This window comes from Canis aureus, chromosome 26, assembly GCF_053574225.1.
Source record: "Canis aureus isolate CA01 chromosome 26, VMU_Caureus_v.1.0, whole genome shotgun sequence".
NCBI lineage: Eukaryota > Metazoa > Chordata > Mammalia > Carnivora > Canidae > Canis > Canis aureus.
The window spans coordinates 9,914,898-9,937,685 of NC_135636.1; the positions used below are offsets into that span (position 1 = coordinate 9,914,898).

Genomic DNA, 22,788 nt, shown 5'->3' on the forward strand with positions numbered 1-22,788 from the left:
AAGGCCCCTGGGTATGGCACATGCTCTATTTGTAAGCTAGGAGGCAGATCCTTGGGTGTTCATCTCAACATTATGCTCTTTACATGTCTGTGTATTATGTACATCCTCTTCCAGCTATCAAATATTGTGTAATAACATTTTTTAAAAACACAAGAGTGATGACACTTCATCTTTAGTCATTGCTTGTCCAAACAATTCCAACAACCTAACTTGCCCCCAAAGAGAATATCTAAAGAAGTAAAAACTCTTGATCACAAACTTGTAATTCTCAAGTCCACAGCCTGTAAGAGAAAAGGAAGTGCTCTCAATAGTATTTCAACACTGCCAAGGATTTGATTGAAACTTAGGCTCTGAATGCCCCTGTGGCATGGCTGAGCCTCCTTAGTCTCTGGGTCCACATGCAGGTAACCCACCGGAGGCTAGAACTGTAGCACGCAAACTTTCTTTGAAATCTGACATTTGTGGGATGCCTGAACATCTACCTTTGGCTCAGGTTGTGATCTCAGGGTCCTGGAATCGAGTCCCACATCAGGTTCTCTGTGGGGACCCTGCTTCTCCCTCTGCCTATGTCTCTGTCTCTCTCATGAATAAATAAAATCTTAAAAAAAAAAAAAGAAATCTGACATTTGCTATCATTACCATTTACTTCTAAAAAGAATGTTAGCCAAGCACCACATAACTCTTGTGAATGCCATTTATGTGGGAGAAAACGTATTTGTAAAACCACCAGCTATAGTTTAGTACAAACAAAAGCTACTCCACCCCACTCTAAGATAAATTTGTAATTAGCCACAACTCATTTTTCAAGATGCTATCAGGAGTATCACCTCCCAGAGGAAGTTTGCTAACAATGAAATCAGAATAGAAGCATCACTCACACAGCCATTCTACTCTTTTGATCCCCTGCTCAAAATACACATATTACTAGGCAGATCCAGGAAATCGTACAGGAGCTTCTCCTAACAAATCAGCCCCACTCTACGCTATGAGGAAGACCTATCACATCCCAAATGGATGTCAAGTGTCTTATGCCAATAAGGTCCTCAAAAGACTTGACAACTTTTGGTTACTCTATTTCCCTCTACTTTCCAGTTTCCTACAACCAGACCCCAAAAGAGAGAGCCTGAACAGCAACAACCTGTGTGGAACTGGGGCTGGCCCCCACTGCTCCAAGATGTTCCAACCATTTTCTGGGAGGTGGCTGAAAAAACAGACTCTTTGGTCTCACCCAGATGTGCAGATCAGAGTCTGTGTTGAAACAGACCCCCAGGGGGTTCACGTGTACCTTCACTTTGAGACACACTGGCTAAAGAGCTTATCTTAAACTGAGGATACAGATGGAGCATCATATTCTTTTTGTTGTTGTTGTTTAAGATTTTATTTATTTATTCATGAGAGAAGTAGAGACATAGGCAGAGGGAGAAGCAGGCTCCCCATACAGAGCCTGATGCGGGACTCAATCCCAGGACCCTGGGATCACAACCTAAGCCAAAGGCAGACACTCAACCACTGACCCACCCAGGTGCCCTGAGGGAGCACTATCTTCAATTAGACTGCTGTGAGCCACTTTGAAGAAGGGCCAGTGGACTTTGCGGGGAGAGAAAGCAACTCCCATCCCCCCGCCAGGCCCTGCTGCTGCCTCTGACCAAAACTCACCCCACTGTGATTGCTTTCAATCTTCCACACTCCAGAGGACACTTTTAGCCAGTTTATCCCACCAGCCTTGAGGATAAGTGGTTGCTACTATCCAGCAAGTGGTCTATACCAGACAGGAAGGTGGGGGGCTGGGCAGGAAGGGCTCACTAGACTCAGAGTTGATGGAGGGGCCATATCCAAACCCCTCCAGGCCTCTCTCCATCACCTCAACACATACAAACACATGCTGTTCAAGCTCTGGCCTTCTTCCCTGTAGCCCTTTGTCTCATGCAAGAATCTCTTCTCTATGGTATAAACAAGCCCCCCTTCTACAGTAGCCTCCCCTCTGCCTTACCCTAGGCCACCTGTCCCATGTGGACACCACTCCTCTGAAGGCCTTCCAAGGCAGAACTTCCCCTTCCCCTCCTGCTCACTACCCACTAGGAAGCCTGCCTCCTCCTGCTTCCCTCTCTCCCTAACCATATCCACTCTATCCCAAGAAAGTGCCCTGGAGTTTATAAACTAGGGCCACTCCACCTTCTACTCCTTATCCTCTGACCTCCAGACAGCACTCCTCACAGTCTCTGGCCCAGGCCTCACTGTCACCCTGGGCAACACTATTTCTTTCTTCTTCTTCTTTTTTTTTTTTTTCTTTTTAAGTAAGTTCCATGTCCAGGGTAGAGCCCAAAGTGGGGCCCAAACCCATGACCCTGAGACCAAGACCTGAACCAAGATCAAGAGTCAGATGCCTAATCAGACAGAGCTACCCACGTGCCCCTGGGCAATACTATTTCTAATCAAGGTCCACCCAGCTTCCCTACCTTGCAGTTCCCGGGCCTCCTTACTCCAGCATTTACTCCCCACCTGGAACTCTAACCTTCGGAAGAGTAAAACTCTCAGCTGTCAGCACGTAGGCTCTGGTTCTCCTAAACTCCACATTTCATCTTTCCCAGCTCCCAGCCTCTGACTCCTGGCCTCCTCCTCCTCCAGCAAGCCACACTGCCCATGGGACATTCCTCTTTGACCAATATAACCAACTTTTCTAACTTCTCAAAAAGCAACTTCCCTCACCCCACCAGCTCTGTAGAAGGGGGATGCTGAGGGCAAAGGATTCTAGGCCTCCACAACATTGTCAAGGGTAGTTCCATAATCTGTGTTATATACTCCAGTTCTGCATGGGATTTTAGCTAAAATCCAAGATTCCACATTTAAAGAAGTGTGAAAAGGACTTACTTACAGAGACTTCTGTAACTACCTAACTGCTCCCTGGCTCATCTTGTCCCCTTCAAATCTATCCTGTACTCAGCCAGAGATGCAGTCAAAATGCCAATTCGATGGCCTGTAAATAGCACTCCTTAGCATTATCCATGATACCCAACACAAATGTCCATCACCTGATGAGTGGATAAATAAAATGTGCCATACAAGGGAGTCATACAATGGAGTAATGGAAATAAAAGAATAGAACTAGTGATACATCTTATGATGTGGATGAACACTGAAAACATTATGCTAAGTGAAAAAAACCCAGGCACCAAAGGCCATATATTGCATGATTCCATTTACATGAAATTTCTAGGGCAGGCAAATCTGAAGATGCAGAAAATAAATAAAACACACTGCTGTCTAGGCTGGAGATGGGGAGAATGGGAAGCAACAGCTAAAGAGCTTTGGGCTTTTCTGTGGTGATAGGAGTGTTCTAAAATCCTTTGTAGGGATGGCTGCACAACTCTGAAGATAGTAAAAGTCACTAAATTCTACACTTTGAGTGAGTGAACTGTATGTGAATAATATCTCAGTAAAATTGTTGAAAAAATAAAGTCACTCCCCATTTAGAAGCCTTCCAGGGAGGAGCTCCATTTCCAAAGAACCAGGTCAATGCTCTTCAGTGTATTACAGAAAGTTCTCCATGAACTGGCTTCAAATTGCTTTGTTTCCCACTTCCCTTCCCCTTGCCTTTCATGCTCTAGGATGTCGAAACTCTCCCCAACCCTACTCCATCACCCTGTTTTCTGCCCAGGCCTAAGTGCATGCCTAGACTTTATGTCACCTTACTCCTAATCATCTTCAGAGACTCAGCTTCAGCATTCTAGTCTTTTCTGGGAGCTGGACTGATTGCCCCATTCAGGTCTCCATAGTAGTCCTGCCCCTCATCCCCCAGAAGCTTGGGAAGCATCCAGTCTGGCCTGCAGCTCTAGAGCTCACAGTTACCTTGAATCAGGCCTATAAGCATGAAGTCCAGCATGGGGCCCAATACTAGCATCTTGGCACATCCCATCTAGGAAGGTACACGCCATCCCTTCACCAATTCCCCACTGCCATGGGCCCTAGCACACAGAAACCCACACACCTTCCTCACCAGCTCTCAACTCACAAGGCCAACAGGCTCCTAGAATACAAAGATCGTAATCCTCCAAATTTAGTCTCCAACATTTCTCTTCTCTGGAAAAGATAAAGTCACTCCCAAGTCACTTCTCCCCATCTCTCCACTGGCAATTAATATCTTAAGAAAATACTGTGTCCCCATCTCCTCAGCCTGGACTGGGAGCAAAAGTACAACAAATGGCAATAAATCAAACCAAAGCCCTGTGACTAATCTGGATCTTCCTCAGCAGGCAAAGGAGCAACACTCTCTACTGAGACAATCTTCCTGAAAAGAGGAGTAGAATTCCCAATCACCCAAAAGGGCGTCCCTCAGAAACATCTCTAAGATGTCATTCTCGTCATGTCCATGCACAAGATATCTAAATTTTGGTGCCAGCAGCTGACATTTACACTGATGATTAACTGTCTGAATTATGTCAGTACTCTGTAAGAAAAAAACCTGGATTGACAACTGCCCCCCATCATTGCTCTATTTATTGTGCAAGATCACTTATACAGTGCAATTTCATGATAAGAATTAATATAAATATGGGGCTTACAGACAGACAAATAAATTGCACAATTTTCAATTAATGCATCAAGACCAGGGACATTTCTGGACAAATAGATGAAGCATGAGTTTGATGAAACTGGAAAAGGAAATGCCTCCACTGTCACTAGGAAGGTCAGGCCAGCGAGAGAAATGTATAAATTTCAGGTTCCATCAGTTACTCATAGACCAGCTATGCCAGACCTGCCCCACACCACACCCATAAATTCAGAAACATCCCTGAACAAGTGAGCTTCAGGACAATCCAATGTTTTGGCACCAACTGATCTCTTCCACGAAGACAAAACTATCCAGATGGAGGGAGCAGCGCACAAAGATGCCAGTTCTCTAGAAGCAACCATAGCACCCATCTGCCTGGAAAGAGCCCAAGAGTAGAGCAGAAGGTTTTCAGCACTCCTCAACATCTGCCTCTGACCACCCAGGAAGGCCTGTCTGAATTCCAAGGGATAAACACCACACCAGATACAGAGCAAGATGTGGGAATGAGAGAAAGTGCTGACCGTGCCTTGGGGATTTCTTGCTAGACATCCACTGAAGCACAGTTATAACTGAGGGCCAACTCTGAGAAGATGCTGATGTAGTACAATGATGATACTGACCTCTGTTATCCAGAGAGAGATGTGAGGCAACTGAAAACAGACTGTGACTAGGAGTCAAGGTCTAATGGTGAGCCAACTTGGAAGCACCTCGGAGAGTTCAAAGTGAGACTGTCATGGCATCTTACTCAAGAGGACTACAGCATTTTACAGAAAATGTCATCAAAAAGTGGCTCCTGGGGGTTCCTTGATGGCTCAACCAGTTAAGCATTTGACTCTTGCTTTAGACTCAAATCAAGCCCTCACAGGTCTGAGATCAGGTCATGCCCCCACATCCAGCTCCATGCTCAGCAAGAAATCTACTTGGGATTCTTTCTCTCCTTCTCCCTCTGCCCTTTCTCCCACTTGTGTGCTTCTTCTAGTGTGCATGCTCTTCTCTAAAATAAGTAAATAAAACTTAAAACAAAACAAAACGGTGGCTCCTGCCAACGTACAAGGCACTCATCAGATAAGAGATTAGATCCAACAGAACTGGGCCCAACAGAACCAGACCTGACAGAAACAAATTATGTCAAACTTCTAACTTCACAATAGAGGCTAAGGAATAGCTTCATAACAATTTTCTCATAAAAATATAAATCCATTTAAGGGCATCCAGGTGGCTCAGTCAGTTAGGCATCCAACTCTTGGTTTCAGCTCAGGTTGTGATCTCAGGGTTGTAAGATCAAGTACCACAGCAGGCTGCATGCTCAGTGATGAGCGTCCCTCGGCTTCTCTTCCTCGCCCTCTGCCCCTCCCCCACCTCTTGCTCTTTCATGCACACTCTCTCTCTAAAAAGAAATTAAATCTCTAAAAATTTTTTAAAAATATAAATCCATTTAACATCCATTCCACTACTGAAAGAAACAAGGGAGAATGCTAGTTCAAGTTCTATTATTTAAGGACCAGCTTGCTCTGGAAGGGCTGACAACAGGTCCCTGACAGCTGACAGAGTTCCTTCCTTGGAAATCTTACACAAAAATGAAATAGATCCCCATTTACCTGAAACTAAAATAATATTTGCAAATACTTTAAATCTTGCCAGAGGAGGGAGTGCTCTTCTTTTTTGGACAATTTGGAGAAAAATGAAAAAATATATATAATTTAGTGCCCATTACAGATCCCAAATCACATTCTAGGTTAGAAACCTAATACATAAACTATGACAGAGTTGTAGGGCCATATTCATATTATTGTTTGTCCTGATAATAATAAAATATTTACCAATGTAATTCTGAAATCTAATTATCACTGACTATGAGCCAATTTATTTAAAGCAGTCAGCAATTATAGTAAAAGAACTGAGGTTTCTGGACATGGAATTCTCAAATAAGGCTGAGGACAAATTGCAGACAAAACAAAATAGCTCAGGGAATAAGTCTTGGACCACCACCTCTACTTGTCTCCTAGGTTTTTCTTTTCTGTGTACTTGCAAGCCTACATGCTCACTCTTTTTAGGGCCATGATTTTTACGACAGATTCCTAAACACCCAAGGCTTCCTGGACTGAAACATGGTTTGCTATCTGGTGCCTGAATTTTGATCTACCTAAATGCAGACCAGTGTTTCCACATGTCCCCAGCTGATGCAGACCTGAAGCTGGGAAGAGGCAGTAAGAGTCAGGTGAAGGAAGAGGAACATCTCATTCCAAACACGATCATTTTTTAAATTTGCATGGCATTTCCCCCATAAATATTCCAGTGTGAGGGCCTCTTGGAGAAAGGAGAGGAAGCTTTTCTCCCACATACTCCAGGTTCCACATCTCTAAATGGGAGCCATCTGGATGAAGTCAACATGATTGAAGCTGGACTATACCCTACATGCCCCTTGGCTGAGCTGAAAGTGTCCAGAAAGAAGCCAAAGCATGTACCACCTGCCTAACTCTCCCTCCTCCTCTTTCCTTAGCTTTTCCCTAAGAAAAGGGATTCTGTACCAAATTCCAGGCTATTGCTGGGATCCAGTTTGCTAGCAAGAAGAGTCACTTGGCATTAAAAAGTCACACGCATGGGGCCTCTGTCTTTTCCACTTCCGTTATCTATGTAGTGTGTGGGTGCTCAACGCAAGTCTTCCCCATGACAACATAAGCCACTCATCAACCTAAGTCAACATGTGTAGACTCTGAACTTCAAAGCCTGATGCCAGCCTTCAGTAGTTATTGTTTTAACCTGTGCTAACACGGATATATTCAACTTCCCATGAACATCTACAACCACTGTCTTAATCACTTCCCTACTTTGTTACTCACTGCTGCCAGCTTGTCCTTGTTTATGGGATTCTCCATGCTATATGTAAAATTGGCATTTATACTCTGATGTAACTTAAATGTTTGTGATACAGAGCTCATACAAAAACAGTAAAATAAGAAAACTCTGTTTATTAAGCAAGAAAGCACATCACTCTTCTGTTGAACAGAAACTCACACACCATTTCTTGAACTAGGACATTGCGCTGAGTCACCACTCTTAACATACCTTTTTTTTTTTTTTTTTTTATTGGAGTTCAATTTGCCAACATTTAGCATAACACCCAGTGCTCATCCCACCAAGTGCCACCCTCAGTGCCCAGTCACCCAGTCACCCCAACTCCCAGCCTGTGTGGAGGTTCCTCAAAGAGTTAAAAATAGATCCACTCTTAACATACCTTGATGGGAGGTGCTCTCTTTTCCTGCCCACCCACTCTGCCCCTATTCTTCCCTGCTGACAGAATTCCTACTGAGTGCACCCTTGACCAGCCAGATCCCTCAGAGGCCATACGTCAAGCCACCATGGCCTATGCACCCCATACATCTTGCCAGGTATTGACTGAGACAAAAGTATGCAACAGAATTCTGGCCAAAAATGTAAGGAAAAGTTTGCTAGAGGCTTCAGGGAAGGTCTTAAAAAGGGACATGAGATGGAGACGGCCCTTCTGCCTCAGGTCACTGCCGTCTGTGTGTATGCAACACCTGGAAATACACTTAGAAAGGTAAATAAAGACAATGCACTTAGAAAGGTAAATGGAAAATGGAAAAAACCTGGACCTGGAGGACATTACTTGCACCACTGTATTAATGAAGCCTAAGGCTCTAAATACTTTATTTTGTGATATATGTCCCTATTATTTAAGTCATTTTAAAATATTTTTAGACCTATAACCAAAATATACAAACTCACAGAACCATTAAATGTAGGAAGCAACAGGTTAAACATTTTTTACTCTACAAAAGAACTGGCACAAACATGCATATGATATGTGTGAATTCACCTGTAACAGTCTCTGGTGTTATTTTTTTTTTTAATTTTTATTTACTTATGATAGGCACACAGTGAGAGAGAGAGGCAGAGACACAGGCAGAGGGAGAAGCAGGCTCCATGCACCGGGAGCCCGACATGGGATTCGATCCCGAATCTTCAGGATCGCGCCCTAGGCCAAAGGCAGGCGCTAAACCGCTGCGCCACCCAGGGATCCCAGTCTCTGGTGTTATTAAATAATTCACAGTCTTTATTATAACTGCACCTTTACTGTGTACATTATACATTTACACATGCATATTACCCCGTTGAAGCACATACACAAAACCAAGTATACTGCAATGTGAAAGCCAAACCATGCGCCAAATATTAGAGCTGACTGCAGAAAATAGTATGTTTGGAATACGATGATCCTTTTTTCTTGTGATCAGCCTGGCAATAGGCTCTACGCCACAAATTAAAATTTTGGAAACACCAAATTCTTTAGAACATGCCTGCTTTGGTGAATGCCTTAGATAAGCAGTGTAGGTGAAGCTGGCTAAATTTTCCAAGATAAAACTATTATTATCACTAGTCTGTGTCTTACTATATAGCAAAGTAGCACTCTTCTTGTCCCCTCCAGAACTTCCCATGGCCAGGGACATCTGCCAGTGTCCGGAGATCTATTTTCTTGTCACAAATGGGTGAAGGAACTGCTGGCACCTAGTGCGCAGAGGCCAGGGATGCTGCTAAACATCCTGCAATGCACAGAACAACCTCCAACAATAAATAATGATCTGGCCTGAAATGGCAATGGTGTCATGATTAAGAAGACCCAGTCTAAAGCGATGTGACTCCTTCCACAAATTAGACACACAAAAACCTGATTTCGTTAACTTAATAATTAAATCTCCAGCATTTATTTTATGTTGTTTCTGTGTTTTAGGCTTACAGAAAAATAGACAGGATTTTCAGATTTCGAGGGAACCTGGCATTCAAACTTCAGGCAGGCTTGAAATCTACTCTATCTGAATGATGATTTGCAAAGCACCAATCTGCCATTTACCCAGCAATTCTATACTTGTTCCTTGAAAGCATACTTTGCAGACACACCAGGTCCACCTACCTGTATGATGTGTCTTATTCTGCTCTCAACAGTGTAGCCTTCAGATTGTGCCGATGAGGAATGAGTATGGTCCCCAATGATACAGCTGGACTGTTCACATAAGTTACAAAATTCATGCAGATGGTGAATGAGTCAATAAAACTACACTTCATCTAGGCCAGATAAATCCAACATAAAACTCTAAGTTGCTAATCAGGCATACACTCAAGGAAAGTTATCAAATATGTGGATATCTTAAATGCACATGTAAAATCTTTCCTATCCCACCTACATAACCATCATAGTCATCTTTACTTAAAATGCATGTGCCCAATTCCATAGGCCATGCTGCACCTGACTATGCCATCTCTGTGCCTTTCCACCACTGGATTCTAACCAAATGACACAGGTATGTTAGGATTCCAAGGGATGCAGAGTTACCAGGATTGAGCAGGCTGGTCAAGGCCTACCTCTAGGGGACCCCATTCTCACAGATTATGGTGCAAATGCATCCAGTAGAAATGTAAGAACACAAGACTGTACCAAAGGAAAGGGCACAGGGAGACAAGAGAGGGAATCTGAATGAGGTCTGTATGGGACAACATGCGCATTTAAGAATGGGTGGCCAGCGCAGACTTGTTGTCATCTGGAGCCTGGTTAACAGATGGAGGTCAGATGAAAACAATGCCAAGATCCTCATGGAGCCCTAGTATGGCTCCAACCCAATTCTAGAGACCTACCTGAAGAGAATGGTGTCTCCTTATCTCCCATGATGCACAGATGCTGATATGACCACTTTTCCCTCTTTTAGGACAGAGCTCAGGGCTGGAGCTAAAGAAGAACCATCACTGCCTGCCTGGCCCCTGCAGCTTCCCATCTGTCTCTACCACCACCCCAAATGACCTTCACAGTCTGCAGAATGTTTTTAAACTCAAAAGAAACCAAGAATGGCTTTGAAAGTGGGAGCAAAAAACACTTCCCACAAAAAACCATCAGGCCCAGATGGTTTTACAGACACATTTTACCAATATCTAAGGAACAGATCATTCTAATCAGATACATGCTTCCAAAGTAACATAGAAGAGAGAAAGAACACACCCAACTCATTAATTCTAAGATAATATTAACTTGATTACAAACCAGATAATAATAAAACAAAAAAAAAGGGGGGAAATGATAAGCCAAGCTCACTCATCAACATAGACAGAAAAGCCCTACACAGTGGTGTCTAGGTGGCTCAGTTGGTTAAGTGTCCAACTCTTGATCTCAGTTTAGATCTTGATCTCAGGGTCATGAGTTCAAGCTCTGTGTTGGACTTCACGCTGGGCATGGAACCTACTTAAAAAATAAATAAACCAGATAAAAAATTTTAAAAAGAAAAGCCCTACACAAAATATTAACAAACCAAATATTACCAAAATTATGATATATCATGACCAAAGGTGACTTCTGTCAAGAAATGCAAGGATATTTTAACACTAGGAAATTAGTCTACTTCACTACACTAACAGGTTCAATGGGGGAGGACCCATGTGGCTGCCTCAGACTGATGAACATTGTTTGATAAAATTCAACATTCACATATGTTAAGAAAATGGGAAAAGGCCTTCCTTAAACCCGATAAAGATTATTTATTAAAACAAAACAAACCAACCCAAAGCAATCACCACCTCAATGGCAAAACAAGAGAAGCATTCTCTTTAAAATTAGGAAAAGACAAGGGAGTTTGCTCACATCATTTCTGTTCAACATCATACTGAAATATTAAGTAGTACAGTAAGAAAAGTAAATAAAAAGCAGAGAGATTATAATTCCAGAAGTAAAAAACTGTCATTATTTTCAGCTGATAGGACTATCTATATGGAAAACCCAAAACAATCTACAGTCTAGAGATTATGAACTATTATAAAGTTTAACAAGGTTGTTGGATATAATATCTCAATTAATTATACATGTCCTTAGAAACCAAAGCCAGACCAGGAAACAATTAAATTATACTTAACAGGTAAATTAAAAAAAAATTATTTATTTATTCATGAGAGACAGAGAGGCTGAGAGATAAGCAGAAAGAGAAGCGGCTACATGCAGGGAGCCTGATGGGGACTCGATCCCAGAATCCCGGGATCATGACCTGAGCTGAAGGCAGATGCTCAACCACTGAGCCATCCAGGCATCCCCATGTAAATACTTTTAAAAATAACCAGTTGGGAGTAAAACTGAGAATCTGCTGATAAAACACCAGAAATACAACAAGGATGAAGAGAAAAGATTAAAACAGAATAAACTAAACACGTATTTCCTGAAAATCCTAAGTAATTCAGACGGCAAGTTTATCTTATTTCTCAAAGGAAAGAGCCTGCTTAAAAGATTCTCTGTAGGTAGGTACAGATGAGGTGATCTGGCTTCAGAATGTCTTACGTGTGAACTGCATTTGTCTTGTTAAGAAATGTTAACAATGTAACAATGGCAAAAAAACCTATTGGTCATTTTTCTTCCTGCTAAGCCATACAGAAATGATTGCCAGTATAACCTGAGTCTCACACATAATCTACTGGATCCAACACTTTACAAACCAGACAGGGTCTCCACGCAAATCAGAGAAGGCTACAATGTTATTTACACTTTGGTGTTATTACACTTTGAGGTCCAAGCTCTAAGGAAAAAATGGCCTGTTTGTTCCACATGATACCTTTAAAAAGCTGCACCACAGAGTGCAGCGTCTCAGCCTTTGCATGGAGTTAAGAATGGTTCTATTCTGATCAACAGTGATAAGACCAGATTCCTTAGGAATCAGAATTCAGAACATCAAGATTGTGACTTCATAAAATGTCCCAGTCTCTGACAAAATAGTTTGACAAAATGATTTTAAATATTTTGCTACATTTTTACATAAAAAATATATGTCTAAGTCACAGCAAGTGCCAGGGGTTGGAATACTGGCACCTCTGACAGGAGGGATGCCTTCAGCAGGGAGATAGCAGTTTTCCCTGTTCCTCACATGTGCCCCTCAGAGGCTTGAGTCCTGGTACAACCCTCAGCCTCTGGCAGCTTGTTTTGGAAAAACAACTTAACTCATAAGATGCTATGCTCTGGTAACCACCTAACACCTGTTCTCACAACCCCCATCCCAATATTATTAGATACATCTAATGTGACATTCTAGGACACCCATTTCATGCAAGTGTTCCAGCCATTGTAGCTGACAGGAGATTTTTAGCAACAAATCCCTCAGAAACCACCTTTTAAGGAATCATCAGAGAAACTGGTCTAGGATGTGTCTTTAGAGGCACCCTGCCTGGGGCACTGTTAGGGCAGCAAGACATACACAGATATTGAAAATATTCATATAGGGGGAGGAGCAAGATGGCGGGAGAGTAGGGTCTCCAAATCACCTGTCTCCACCAAACTACCTAGAAAACCTTCAAATTATCCTGAAAATCTATGAATTCGGCCTGAGATTTAAAGAGAGACCAGCTGGAATGCTACAGTGAGAAGAGTTCGCGCATCTATCAAGGTAGGAAGACGGGAAAAGAGAAATAAAGGAACAAAGGCCTCCAAGGGGGAGGGGCCCCGCGAGGAGCCGGGCTGAGGCCGGGGCGAGTGTCCCCAGGACAGGAGAGCCCCGTCCCGGAGACGCAGGAGCTGCACCGACCTTCCCGGGGGAAAGGGGCTCGCGGGGAGTTGGAGCAGGACCAGGAGGGCGAGGATGCCCTCGGGCTCCCGGGGACAGTAACAGCAACTGCGTGCCCAGGAGAGTGCGCCGAGCTCCCTAAGGGCTGCAGCGCGCACCGCGGGACCCGGCGGGACCCGGAGCAGCTGAAAGGGCTCGGGGGCGGCTCCGCGGAGGGGGCTGCGGGGCCCCGGGAGCAGCTCGGAGGGGCTCGGGCAGAAGAAGAGGCTCCGTGCGGAGCGGGCTGCGCGGTTCCAGGAGCAGCTTGGAGGGGCTCGGGGGCGGCTCCGCGGAGGGGGCTGCGGCCCGGGAGCGCGAATCCAACAGCGCAGGCCCTGGAGCACAGGGCGCCGGGACACAGCCCAGGATCCGGCCTCCCCCGGGACAGGCAGAGGCCGGGAGGGCCCAGGACAGCGAGGACGCTCCTGCCCGAGCTGAGCAGATCAGCGGCCCCGCCCCGGAGCCTCCAGGCCCTGCAGACGGAGTTCCTGCCGGAGCTGAATCCTGGTTTCCAGAGCTGCCCCGCCACTGGGGCTGTTCCTCCTGCGGCCTCACGGGGTAGACAACCCCCACTGAGCCCTGCACCAGGCAGGGGCACAGCAGCTCCCCCAACTGCTAACACCTGAAAATCAGCACAACAGGCCCCTCCCCCAGAAGACCAGCTAGACGGACAACTTCCAGGAGAAGCCAAGGGACTTAAAGTACACAGAATCAGAAGATACTCCCCGGTGGTTCTTTGTTTGTTTGTTTGTTTTTGTTTTTGTTTTTGTTTTGTTTTGCTTTTTGATTTGTTTCCTTCCCCCACCCCCTTTTTTTCTCCTTTCTTTTTCTTTCTCTTTTTCTTCTTCTTTTTTTTTTTTTTTCGTTTTTTTTTCTTTTTCTTCCCTTTTTTTTTCTCTTTCTCTTTTCTTTCCTTCTTTCTCTCCTCTCTTTTTCTCTTTTTCCCAATACAACTTGCTTTTGGCCACTCTGCACTGAGCAAAATGACTAGAAGGAAAACCTCACCTCAAAAGAAAGAATCAGAAACAGTCCTCTCTCCCACAGAGTTACAAAATCTGGATTACAATTCAATGTCAGAAAGCCAATTCAGAAGCACTATTATACAGCTACTGGTGGCTCTAGAAAAAAGTATAAAGGACTCAAGAGACTTCATGACTGCAGAATTTAGAGCTAATCAGGCAGAAATTAAAAACCAATTGAATGAGATGCAATCCAAACTAGAAGTCCTAACGACGAGGGTTAACGAGGTGGAAGAACGAGTGAGTGACCTAGAAGACAAGTTGACAGCAAAGAGGGAAACTGAGGAAAAAAGAGACAAACAATTAAAAGACCATGAAGATAGATTAAGGGAAATAAACGACAGCCTGAGGAAGAAAAACCTACGTTTAATTGGGGTTCCCGAGGGCGCCGAAAGGGACAGAGGGCCAGAATATGTATTTGAACAAATTCTAGCTGAAAACTTTCCTAATCTGGGAAGGGAAACAGGCATTCAGATCCAGGAAATAGAGAGATCCCCCCCTAAAATCAATAAAAACCGTTCAACACCTCGACATTTAATTGTGAAGCTTGCAAATTCCAAAGATAAGGAGAAGATCCTTAAAGCAGCAAGAGACAAGATATCCCTGACTTTTATGGGGAGGAGTATTAGGGTAACAGCAGACCTCTCCACAGAGACCTGGCAGGCCAGAAAGGGCTGGCAGGATATATTCAGGGTCCTAAATGAAAAGAACATGCAACCACGAATACTTTATCCAGCAAGGCTCTCATTCAAAATGGAAGGAGAGATAAAGAGCTTCCAAGACAGGCAGCAACTAAAAGAATATGTGACCTCCAAACCAGCTCTGCAAGAAATTTTAAGGGGGCCTCTTAAAATTCCCCTTTAAGAAGAAGTTCAGTGGAACAGTCCACAAAAACAAAGACTGAATAGATATCATGATGACACTAAACTCATATCTCTCAATAGTAACTCTGAATGTGAACGGGCTTAATGACCCCATCAAAAGGCGCAGGGTTTCAGACTGGATAAAAAAGCAGGACCCATCTATTTGCTGTCTACAAGAGACTCATTTTAGACAGAAGGACACCTACAGCCTGAAAATAAAAGGTTGGAGAACCATTTACCATTCGAATGGTCCTCAAAAGAAAGCAGGGGTAGCCATCCTTATATCAGATAAACTAAAATTTACCCCAAAGACTGTAGTGAGAGATGAAGAGGGACACTATATCATACTTAAAGGATCTATTCAACAAGAGGACTTAACAATCCTCAATATATATGCTCCAAATGTGGGAGCTGCCAAATATATAAATCAATTATTAACCAAAGTGAAGAAATACTTAGATAATAATACACTTATACTTGGTGACTTCAATCTAGCTCTTTCTACCCTCGATAGGTCTTCTAAGCAAAACATCTCCAAAGAAACAAGAGCTTTAAATGATACACTGGACCAGATGGATTTCACAGATATCTACAGAACTTTACATCCAAACTCAACTGAATACACATTCTTCTCAAGCGCACATGGAACTTTCTCCAGAATAGACCACATATTGGGTCACAAATCGGGCCTGAACCGATACCAAAAGATTGGGATTGTCCCCTGCATATTCTCGGACCATAATGCCTTGAAATTAGACCTAAATCACAACAAGAAGTTTGGAAGGACCTCAAACACATGGAGGTTAAGGACCATCCTGCTAAAAGATAAAAGGGTCAACCAGGAAATTAAGGAAGAATTAAAAAGATTCATGGAAACTAATGAGAATGAAGATACAACCGTTCAAAATCTTTGGGATGCAGCAAAAGCAGTCCTAAGGGGGAAATACATCGCAATACAAGCATCCATTCAAAAACTGGAAAGAACTCAAATACAAAAGCTAACCTTACACATAAAGGAGCTAGAGAAAAAACAGCAAATAGATCCTACACCCAAGAGAAGAAGGGAGCTAATAAAGATTCGAGCAGAACTCAACGAAATCGAGACCAGAAGAACTGTGGAACAGATCAACAGAACCAGGAGTTGGTTCTTTGAAAGAATTAATAAGATAGATAAACCATTAGCCAGCCTTATTAAAAAGAAGAGAGAGAAGACTCAAATTAATAAAATCATGAATGAGAAAGGAGAGATCACTACCAACACCAAGGAAATACAAACGATTTTAAAAACCTATTATGAACAGCTATACGCCAATAAATTAGGCAATCTAGAAGAAATGGATGCATTCCTGGAAAGCCACAAACTACCAAAACTGGAACAGGAAGAAATAGAAAACCTGAACAGGCCAATAACCAGGGAGGAAATTGAAGCAGTCATCAAAAACCTCCCAAGACACAAGAGTCCAGGGCCAGATGGCTTCCCAGGAGAATTTTATCAAACGTTTAAAGAAGAAATCATACCTATTCTCCTAAAGCTGTTTGGAAAGATAGAAAGAGATGGAGTACTTCCAAATTCGTTCTATGAAGCCAGCATCACCTTAATTCCAAAGCCAGACAAAGACCCCGCCAAAAAGGAGAATTACAGACCAATATCCCTGATGAACATGGATGCAAAAATTCTCAACAAGATACTGGCCAATAGGATCCAACAGTACATTAAGAAAATTATTCACCATGACCAAGTAGGATTTATCCCTGGGACACAAGGCTGGTTCAACACCCGTAAAACAATCAATGTGATTCATCATATCAGCAAGAGAAAAACCAAGAACCATATGATCCTCTCATTGGATGCAGAGAAAGCATTTGACAAAATACAGCATCCATTCCTGATCAAAACTCTTCAGAGTGTAGGGATAGAGGGAACATTCCTCGACATCTTAAAAGCCATCTATGAAAAGCCCACAGCAAATATCATTCTCAATGGGGAAGCACTGGGAGCCTTTCCCCTAAGATCAGGAACAAGACAGGGATGTCCACTCTCACCACTGCTATTCAACATAGTACTGGAAGTCCTAGCCTCAGCAATCAGACAACAAAAAGACATTAAAGGCATTCAAATTGGCAAAGAAGAAGTCAAACTCTCCCTCTTCGCCGATGACATGATACTCTACATAGAAAACCCAAAAGTCTCCACCCCAAGATTGCTAGAACTCATACAGCAATTCGGTAGCGTGGCAGGATACAAAATCAATGCCCAGAAGTCAGTGGCATTTCTATACACTAACAATGAGACTGAAGAAAGAGAAATTAAGGAGTCAATCCCATTTACAATTGCACCCAAAAGCATAAGATACCTAGGAATAAACCTCACCAAAGATGTAAAGGATCTATACCCTCAAAACTATAGAACACTTCTGAAAGAAATTGAGGAAGACACAAAGAGATGGAAAAATATTCCATGCTCATGGATTGGCAGAATTAATATTGTGAAAATGTCAATGTTACCCAGGGCAATATACACGTTTAATGCAATCCCTATCAAAATACCATGGACTTTCTTCAGAGAGTTAGAACAAATTATTTTAAGATTTGTGTGGAATCAGAAAAGACCCCGAATAGCCAGGGGAATTTTAAAAAAGAAAACCATATCTGGGGGCATCACAATGCCAGATTTCAGGTTGTACTACAAAGCTGTGGTCATCAAGACACTGTGGTAATGGCACAAAAACAGACACATAGATCAGTGGAACAGAATAGAGAATCCAGAAGTGGACCCTCAACTTTATGGTCAACTAATATTCGATAAAGGAGGAAAGACTATCCATTGGAAGAAAGACAGTCTCTTCAATAAATGGTGCTGGGAAAATTGGACATCCACATGCAGAAGAATGAAACTAGACCACTCTCTTTCACCATACACAAAGATAAACTCAAAATGGATGAAAGATCTAAATGTGAGACAAGATTCCATCAAAATCCTAGAGAAGAACACAGGCAACACCCTTTTTGAACTCGGCCATAGTAACTTCTTGCAAGATACATCCACGAAGGCAAAAGAAACAAAAGCAAAAATGAACTATTGGGACTTCATCAAGATAAGAAGCTTTTGCACAGCAAAGGATACAGTCAACAAAACTCAAAGACAACCTACAGAATGGGAGAAGATATTTGCAAATGACATATCAGATAAAGGGCTAGTTTCCAAGATCTATAAAGAACTTATTAAACTCAACACCAAAGAAACAAACAATCCAATCATGAAATGGGCAAAAGACATGAACAGAAATCTCACAGAAGAAGACATAGACATGGCCAACATGCACATGAGAAAATGCTCTGCATCACTTGCCATCAGGGAAATACAAATCAAAACCACAATGAGATACCACCTCACACCAGTGAGAATGGGAAAAATTAACAAGGCAGGAAACAACAAATGTTGGAGAGGATGTGGAGAAAAGGGAACCCTCTTACACTGTTGGTGGTAATGTGAACTGGTGCAGCCACTCTGGAAAACTGTGTGGAGGTCCCTCAGAGAGTTAAAAATAGACCTGCCCTACGACCCAGCAATTGCACTGTTGGGGATTTACCCCAAAGATTCAGATGCAATGAAACGCCGGGACACCTGCACCCCGATGTTTCTAGCAGCAATGTCCACAATAGCCAAACTGTGGAAGGAGCCTTGGTGTCCATCGAAAGATGAAGGATAAAGAAGATGTTGTCTATGTATACAACGGAATATTACTCAGCCATTAGAAATGACAAATACCCACCATTTGCTTCAACGTGGATGGAACTGGAGGGTATTATGCTGAGTGAAGTAAGTCAGTCGGAGAAGGACAAACATTATATGTTCTCATTCATTTGGGGAATATAAATAATAGTGAAAGGGAATATAAGGGAAGGGAGAAGAAATGGGTAGGAAATATCAGAAAGGGAGACAGAACATAAAGACTGCTAACTCTGGGAAACGAACTAGGGGTGGTAGAAGGGGAGGAGGGCGGGGGGTGGGAGTGAATGGGTGACGGGCACTGGGTGTTATTCTGTATGTTAGTAAATTGAACACCAATAAAAAAAAAAAAAAAAAAAATATTCATATATGCAGAAAGTTACACAAAAAATACAAAACAGAGGACATGCTCCCTGAGGAAGGACAAAGGCCAGTAGCTTTTTGCCATGAGGCCTCTCATGGCAGAGGAGGAGTCAAGTCATGCATCTGGTCTGGCCCCCAGCCAAGACAGAGCCCCCACCACTATCCTGCCTTACTCTGGGTTCCTATGTGGGCCAAAGGGAACTTACAAGAAGTTTACCTTAACTTGGAGAGGGCTAGCTAACAAGCTGGTATCTTTCCTCTTCAATCTCTTTTTCAAAATTTTCTGATTTTACATGTGATGTTATTTTAGACTGAGCCATATAAAACTGTAATATTGGTAAAAAAAAAAAATATGGTCAAAGAGCAAAAAGTTCATATGGTTCAACCTAATATAATCTATGCAGCATATATTATTGCAAAGTATACACTATCAAAATTTTATATTAGAGATAATAGAAATATAATATTGCATCAATTTTTCGTACAAAGGTAGTTCTTTGTTGTCTATTTATAATTTTGAAAAATGTAAGCTTCATTCCACTAATGAATAAGCATGGATTTCCAATTTTTCATCCAAAATAAATCTCTTTATTAAACTAATGTTACCTGAAACTTCAAAGCTCACTGAATATTTTTAAATAAATAAAGATCTAGTCAGAGAAAGTGATAAAGACTGGTTACGAAAACCTAACTCTAATCTTAAATTGAATCCCTTGTTGCTTCTTTCCATTTGGTTTTCTTTGGCTGTTTTCTCAAGAGGCTTATAAACAAGTTCCCTAGAAACCCAGACAGTTTTTTTCTCCTATATTCTTCTAGCTCTTTTCACCTTCTAAATCTTTAATCCTGGACTATGAAGTACAATATTTTTTTCCAGTTTAAAGGAGAATGGCACACTAATTTCTCCCCTTCCATTGGCACCCCTCTGTAGAGGAAGTTTTGAATAAACACAGAGTAGCTAGTTAAGTAAAAGGTCTAGCTGATTACATTCAGCTTAAACTCTAAATTTTCTAAGGGCTAGTCAGAAAGAGTAAAGTAACAGGAACTGAACTCTTATAATCACAAATCCAAAAGGAGATAAACTGGTTTCATGACAAAAAATAAACTATTCTTTCACCTAAATCAAAATTTATAAAATCATAGCCTGTTACGGTAGTTTGGAAAGAACGAAAATCTCCTTTCAGAATAAAGCAAGCCCCAATGTCTCTGACAGGTTAGGTCTACTCCTTCTATGAGTCAAAAAGCAGACCTTGGATGAGTCTGTGGGCCTCGTCCTGAGATTCAGGGTTGGCCAGGCAGATGTCTGAGTGGTATGTGCATCCCTGTGAGAGTCTGGCATCTGTGTGGAGGAGCCAGAACGATATGAAACTGCTGCCTAACCAGTGGGACCCCATATACCACAAACCAGAATCTGGAAACATTTTCCAGCTCAGGTTCCCTCTCAGTCTTAAAACACTGTTTCTCCTCTAGAAACTAGAGAAACGTTATATCTTTTTTTTTTTTTTTTAAGAGCAAAATCTAAAAGCTTCTGGGATTTCAAAGAGTTTAAGATTCTGAACCAAATTTAGATGAACTGAGTGAAAACAATCACAAGGATTACATTTGCTGGAAAAAACACAAGGCTTTGAAAACGGATGGAGAAGGTACCAATCATTGAAATGTGCTGGGTTTTATTAAATGCCAAACACCTGAAAAATAGTTTGAAACATCTGATAAACCAAGGGCATGGCAGGGTTGGCCTTTGCTTAGCAAAATCTCTCAAAGTATACTAGTAGATCCAACTTCAAATGACTCAATTTGCATTTCAAACATGATATAAACTAGATCAGTCAAGAGTTAACGTCAATGACAGACTCCAAATATACCTAGAATATCCATACACCAGAGATTCAACACCAAAATCCTCCCAAGGAAAAAGCAGTGAGGAAAATGAACCCCTACTGTTTGCACAGAACAGAAAGCCTGTGAATTAGAACCTGATACACTAACCTCTAGAAATTTGGGGAAATTTTCAGAATCCAAAGAATTTGTAAGGAGGGAAAAAAGCACAAAAAACTTTGTCAACTTTGATCAGTCCTTATTTTATAGATTAGATCCCATTTTCAAACACAGTTTCAACCCCTTCCCCCATCCAAACATAAGTTCCAAGATGTCTGTTTGATTTGGTGACTTGGTTTAGTTTGGTATCCTCTGCCTACCTATGCTATAGCCCAGTCCAGGGCTAGGGACAGCCATAAGAATACTAGGGACAAGTGGCCTGGAAAAAGCCACACCCTGAGATGAAGCAAATGTGCAGATGAGTTCCCCAACTTCTGGGATGGATGAGAAAACCAGCTTGGCATGCTGCAGACAGTGGAGAAGCAGGGCCGAGATAAAGGGAGTAGGCCAAAAGACAGGCACCCTTCCACAAGGAGGTCCCCTGAAGTTTGTCCTCAAGGACAGGGCTTGCTATCTCAGGCTCCAGAGGGAATGGGGCTGGGGAAAGGAAAGCATATAGCAGGACTCAGTTAAGTACCCAGGGCACCCACTATAGCTAGACCAATGGCAGATGTAGTGAAGACAGAGTCCCCAGCTCATCTACCCCTGAGGTCCAAGGTCAGGACTGGTCTTCGGATTGTGGCTGAGCATACAACTGGGGACAGGAAGATCCTTGAAGCCTGGATCCAGGTTGGGCCTGGGCACTGGAACCAGAGACTTCAAAGTCCTATACAATAGACATTGGTTCGTATCATGCACAGGGCAGGAATGTCAGCAGTTTAGCCTACCGCTGAGTTCCTGAATGTATGGCTTATTTTAACAAATCTTCTAGTTGAAATAAAAAGTTTTGCTATGAGGGAAAAATGTTTAAACTTCTCTAGGACTCAGATGATAAATCACATTTAATACTCTTAACTGCTCCTAGCTAAACAGGACATCAAGCAAATGGACCTGAGTCCTTGTACAGGACAGCCTCATTGGGCCCAACCTAGAGGATGGCCCAGTGACTAGGCTGGCCTCCACCCTAGTGAGGGCAGCACCGAAGGAAGCCAAACCAATCCAACCCATCACTCAGCATCTGTGCTCAATCAGCCTATGTATGCAAACAGTCACTGAATTGAACAAAGGAGGAGAAACCTGCTTATCCTAATTAGTCTACCTGCAAACAGCAGGGGCAAGGAGAAGTTCTAAAGCTAGTCCCAAGCAGAAAAGAACTAAAGGTGAAAATAATTATCCCTGCAGCAAAAAGAAGCATCCACATAAAATACGAGATCCGTATCAGCAAAACCAGCTTCAATACAGCTCTTGTGGTGACGCAGCAGCATGTCAAAGGTGCTCATGTCGAAGTAAATACACAAACCTACAAGTGGTAAGAAAGGGGAAAATAAAAACAGTGGTTTGGTTCAAAAATAAGTATCTAGGGCAGCCTTCTGATTTCACAGGTCAGGAAAGTGGGGCCTACAAGGGTAAGTGACTTGACACAAGAACCCTCTATGCTCACCTTTCTCACCCTTTCTTTTGAGCCTCACAGTGACCCAGGGGCTGAGGAGGCCTCATGATCATCCATCCCCACTTGTTAGGCAGGTGAAGTGAAGGTGAGAGAGCACCGTGCCTTCCCAGGTTCACATTTCTAGGGAATGAAAGAGGCTTCCCTAGCCTGAACCAGAGCTCACCCGTCTCAGACGATGAAAACATCTAATAATAACCCACT

General features: G+C 42.6%; 1 protein-coding gene across 5 annotated transcripts in view; it reads right to left on the reverse strand.

Annotated features, from left to right (window-relative positions):
- Positions 1–22,788, reverse strand: part of DTD1 (D-aminoacyl-tRNA deacylase 1) — a 198,379-nt gene that overhangs the window by 29,957 nt on the left and 145,634 nt on the right. Inside the window, exon 5 of one of the 5 annotated variants that reach the window (XM_077872017.1) lies at positions 9,480–9,569. The exons of the other annotated variants lie outside the window; for them this stretch is intronic. Within the exon in view, the coding sequence (XP_077728143.1) occupies positions 9,480–9,569 (90 nt within the window). The remainder of the gene's footprint in view (positions 1–9,479; positions 9,570–22,788) is intronic. 5 annotated transcript variants of the gene reach the window in all.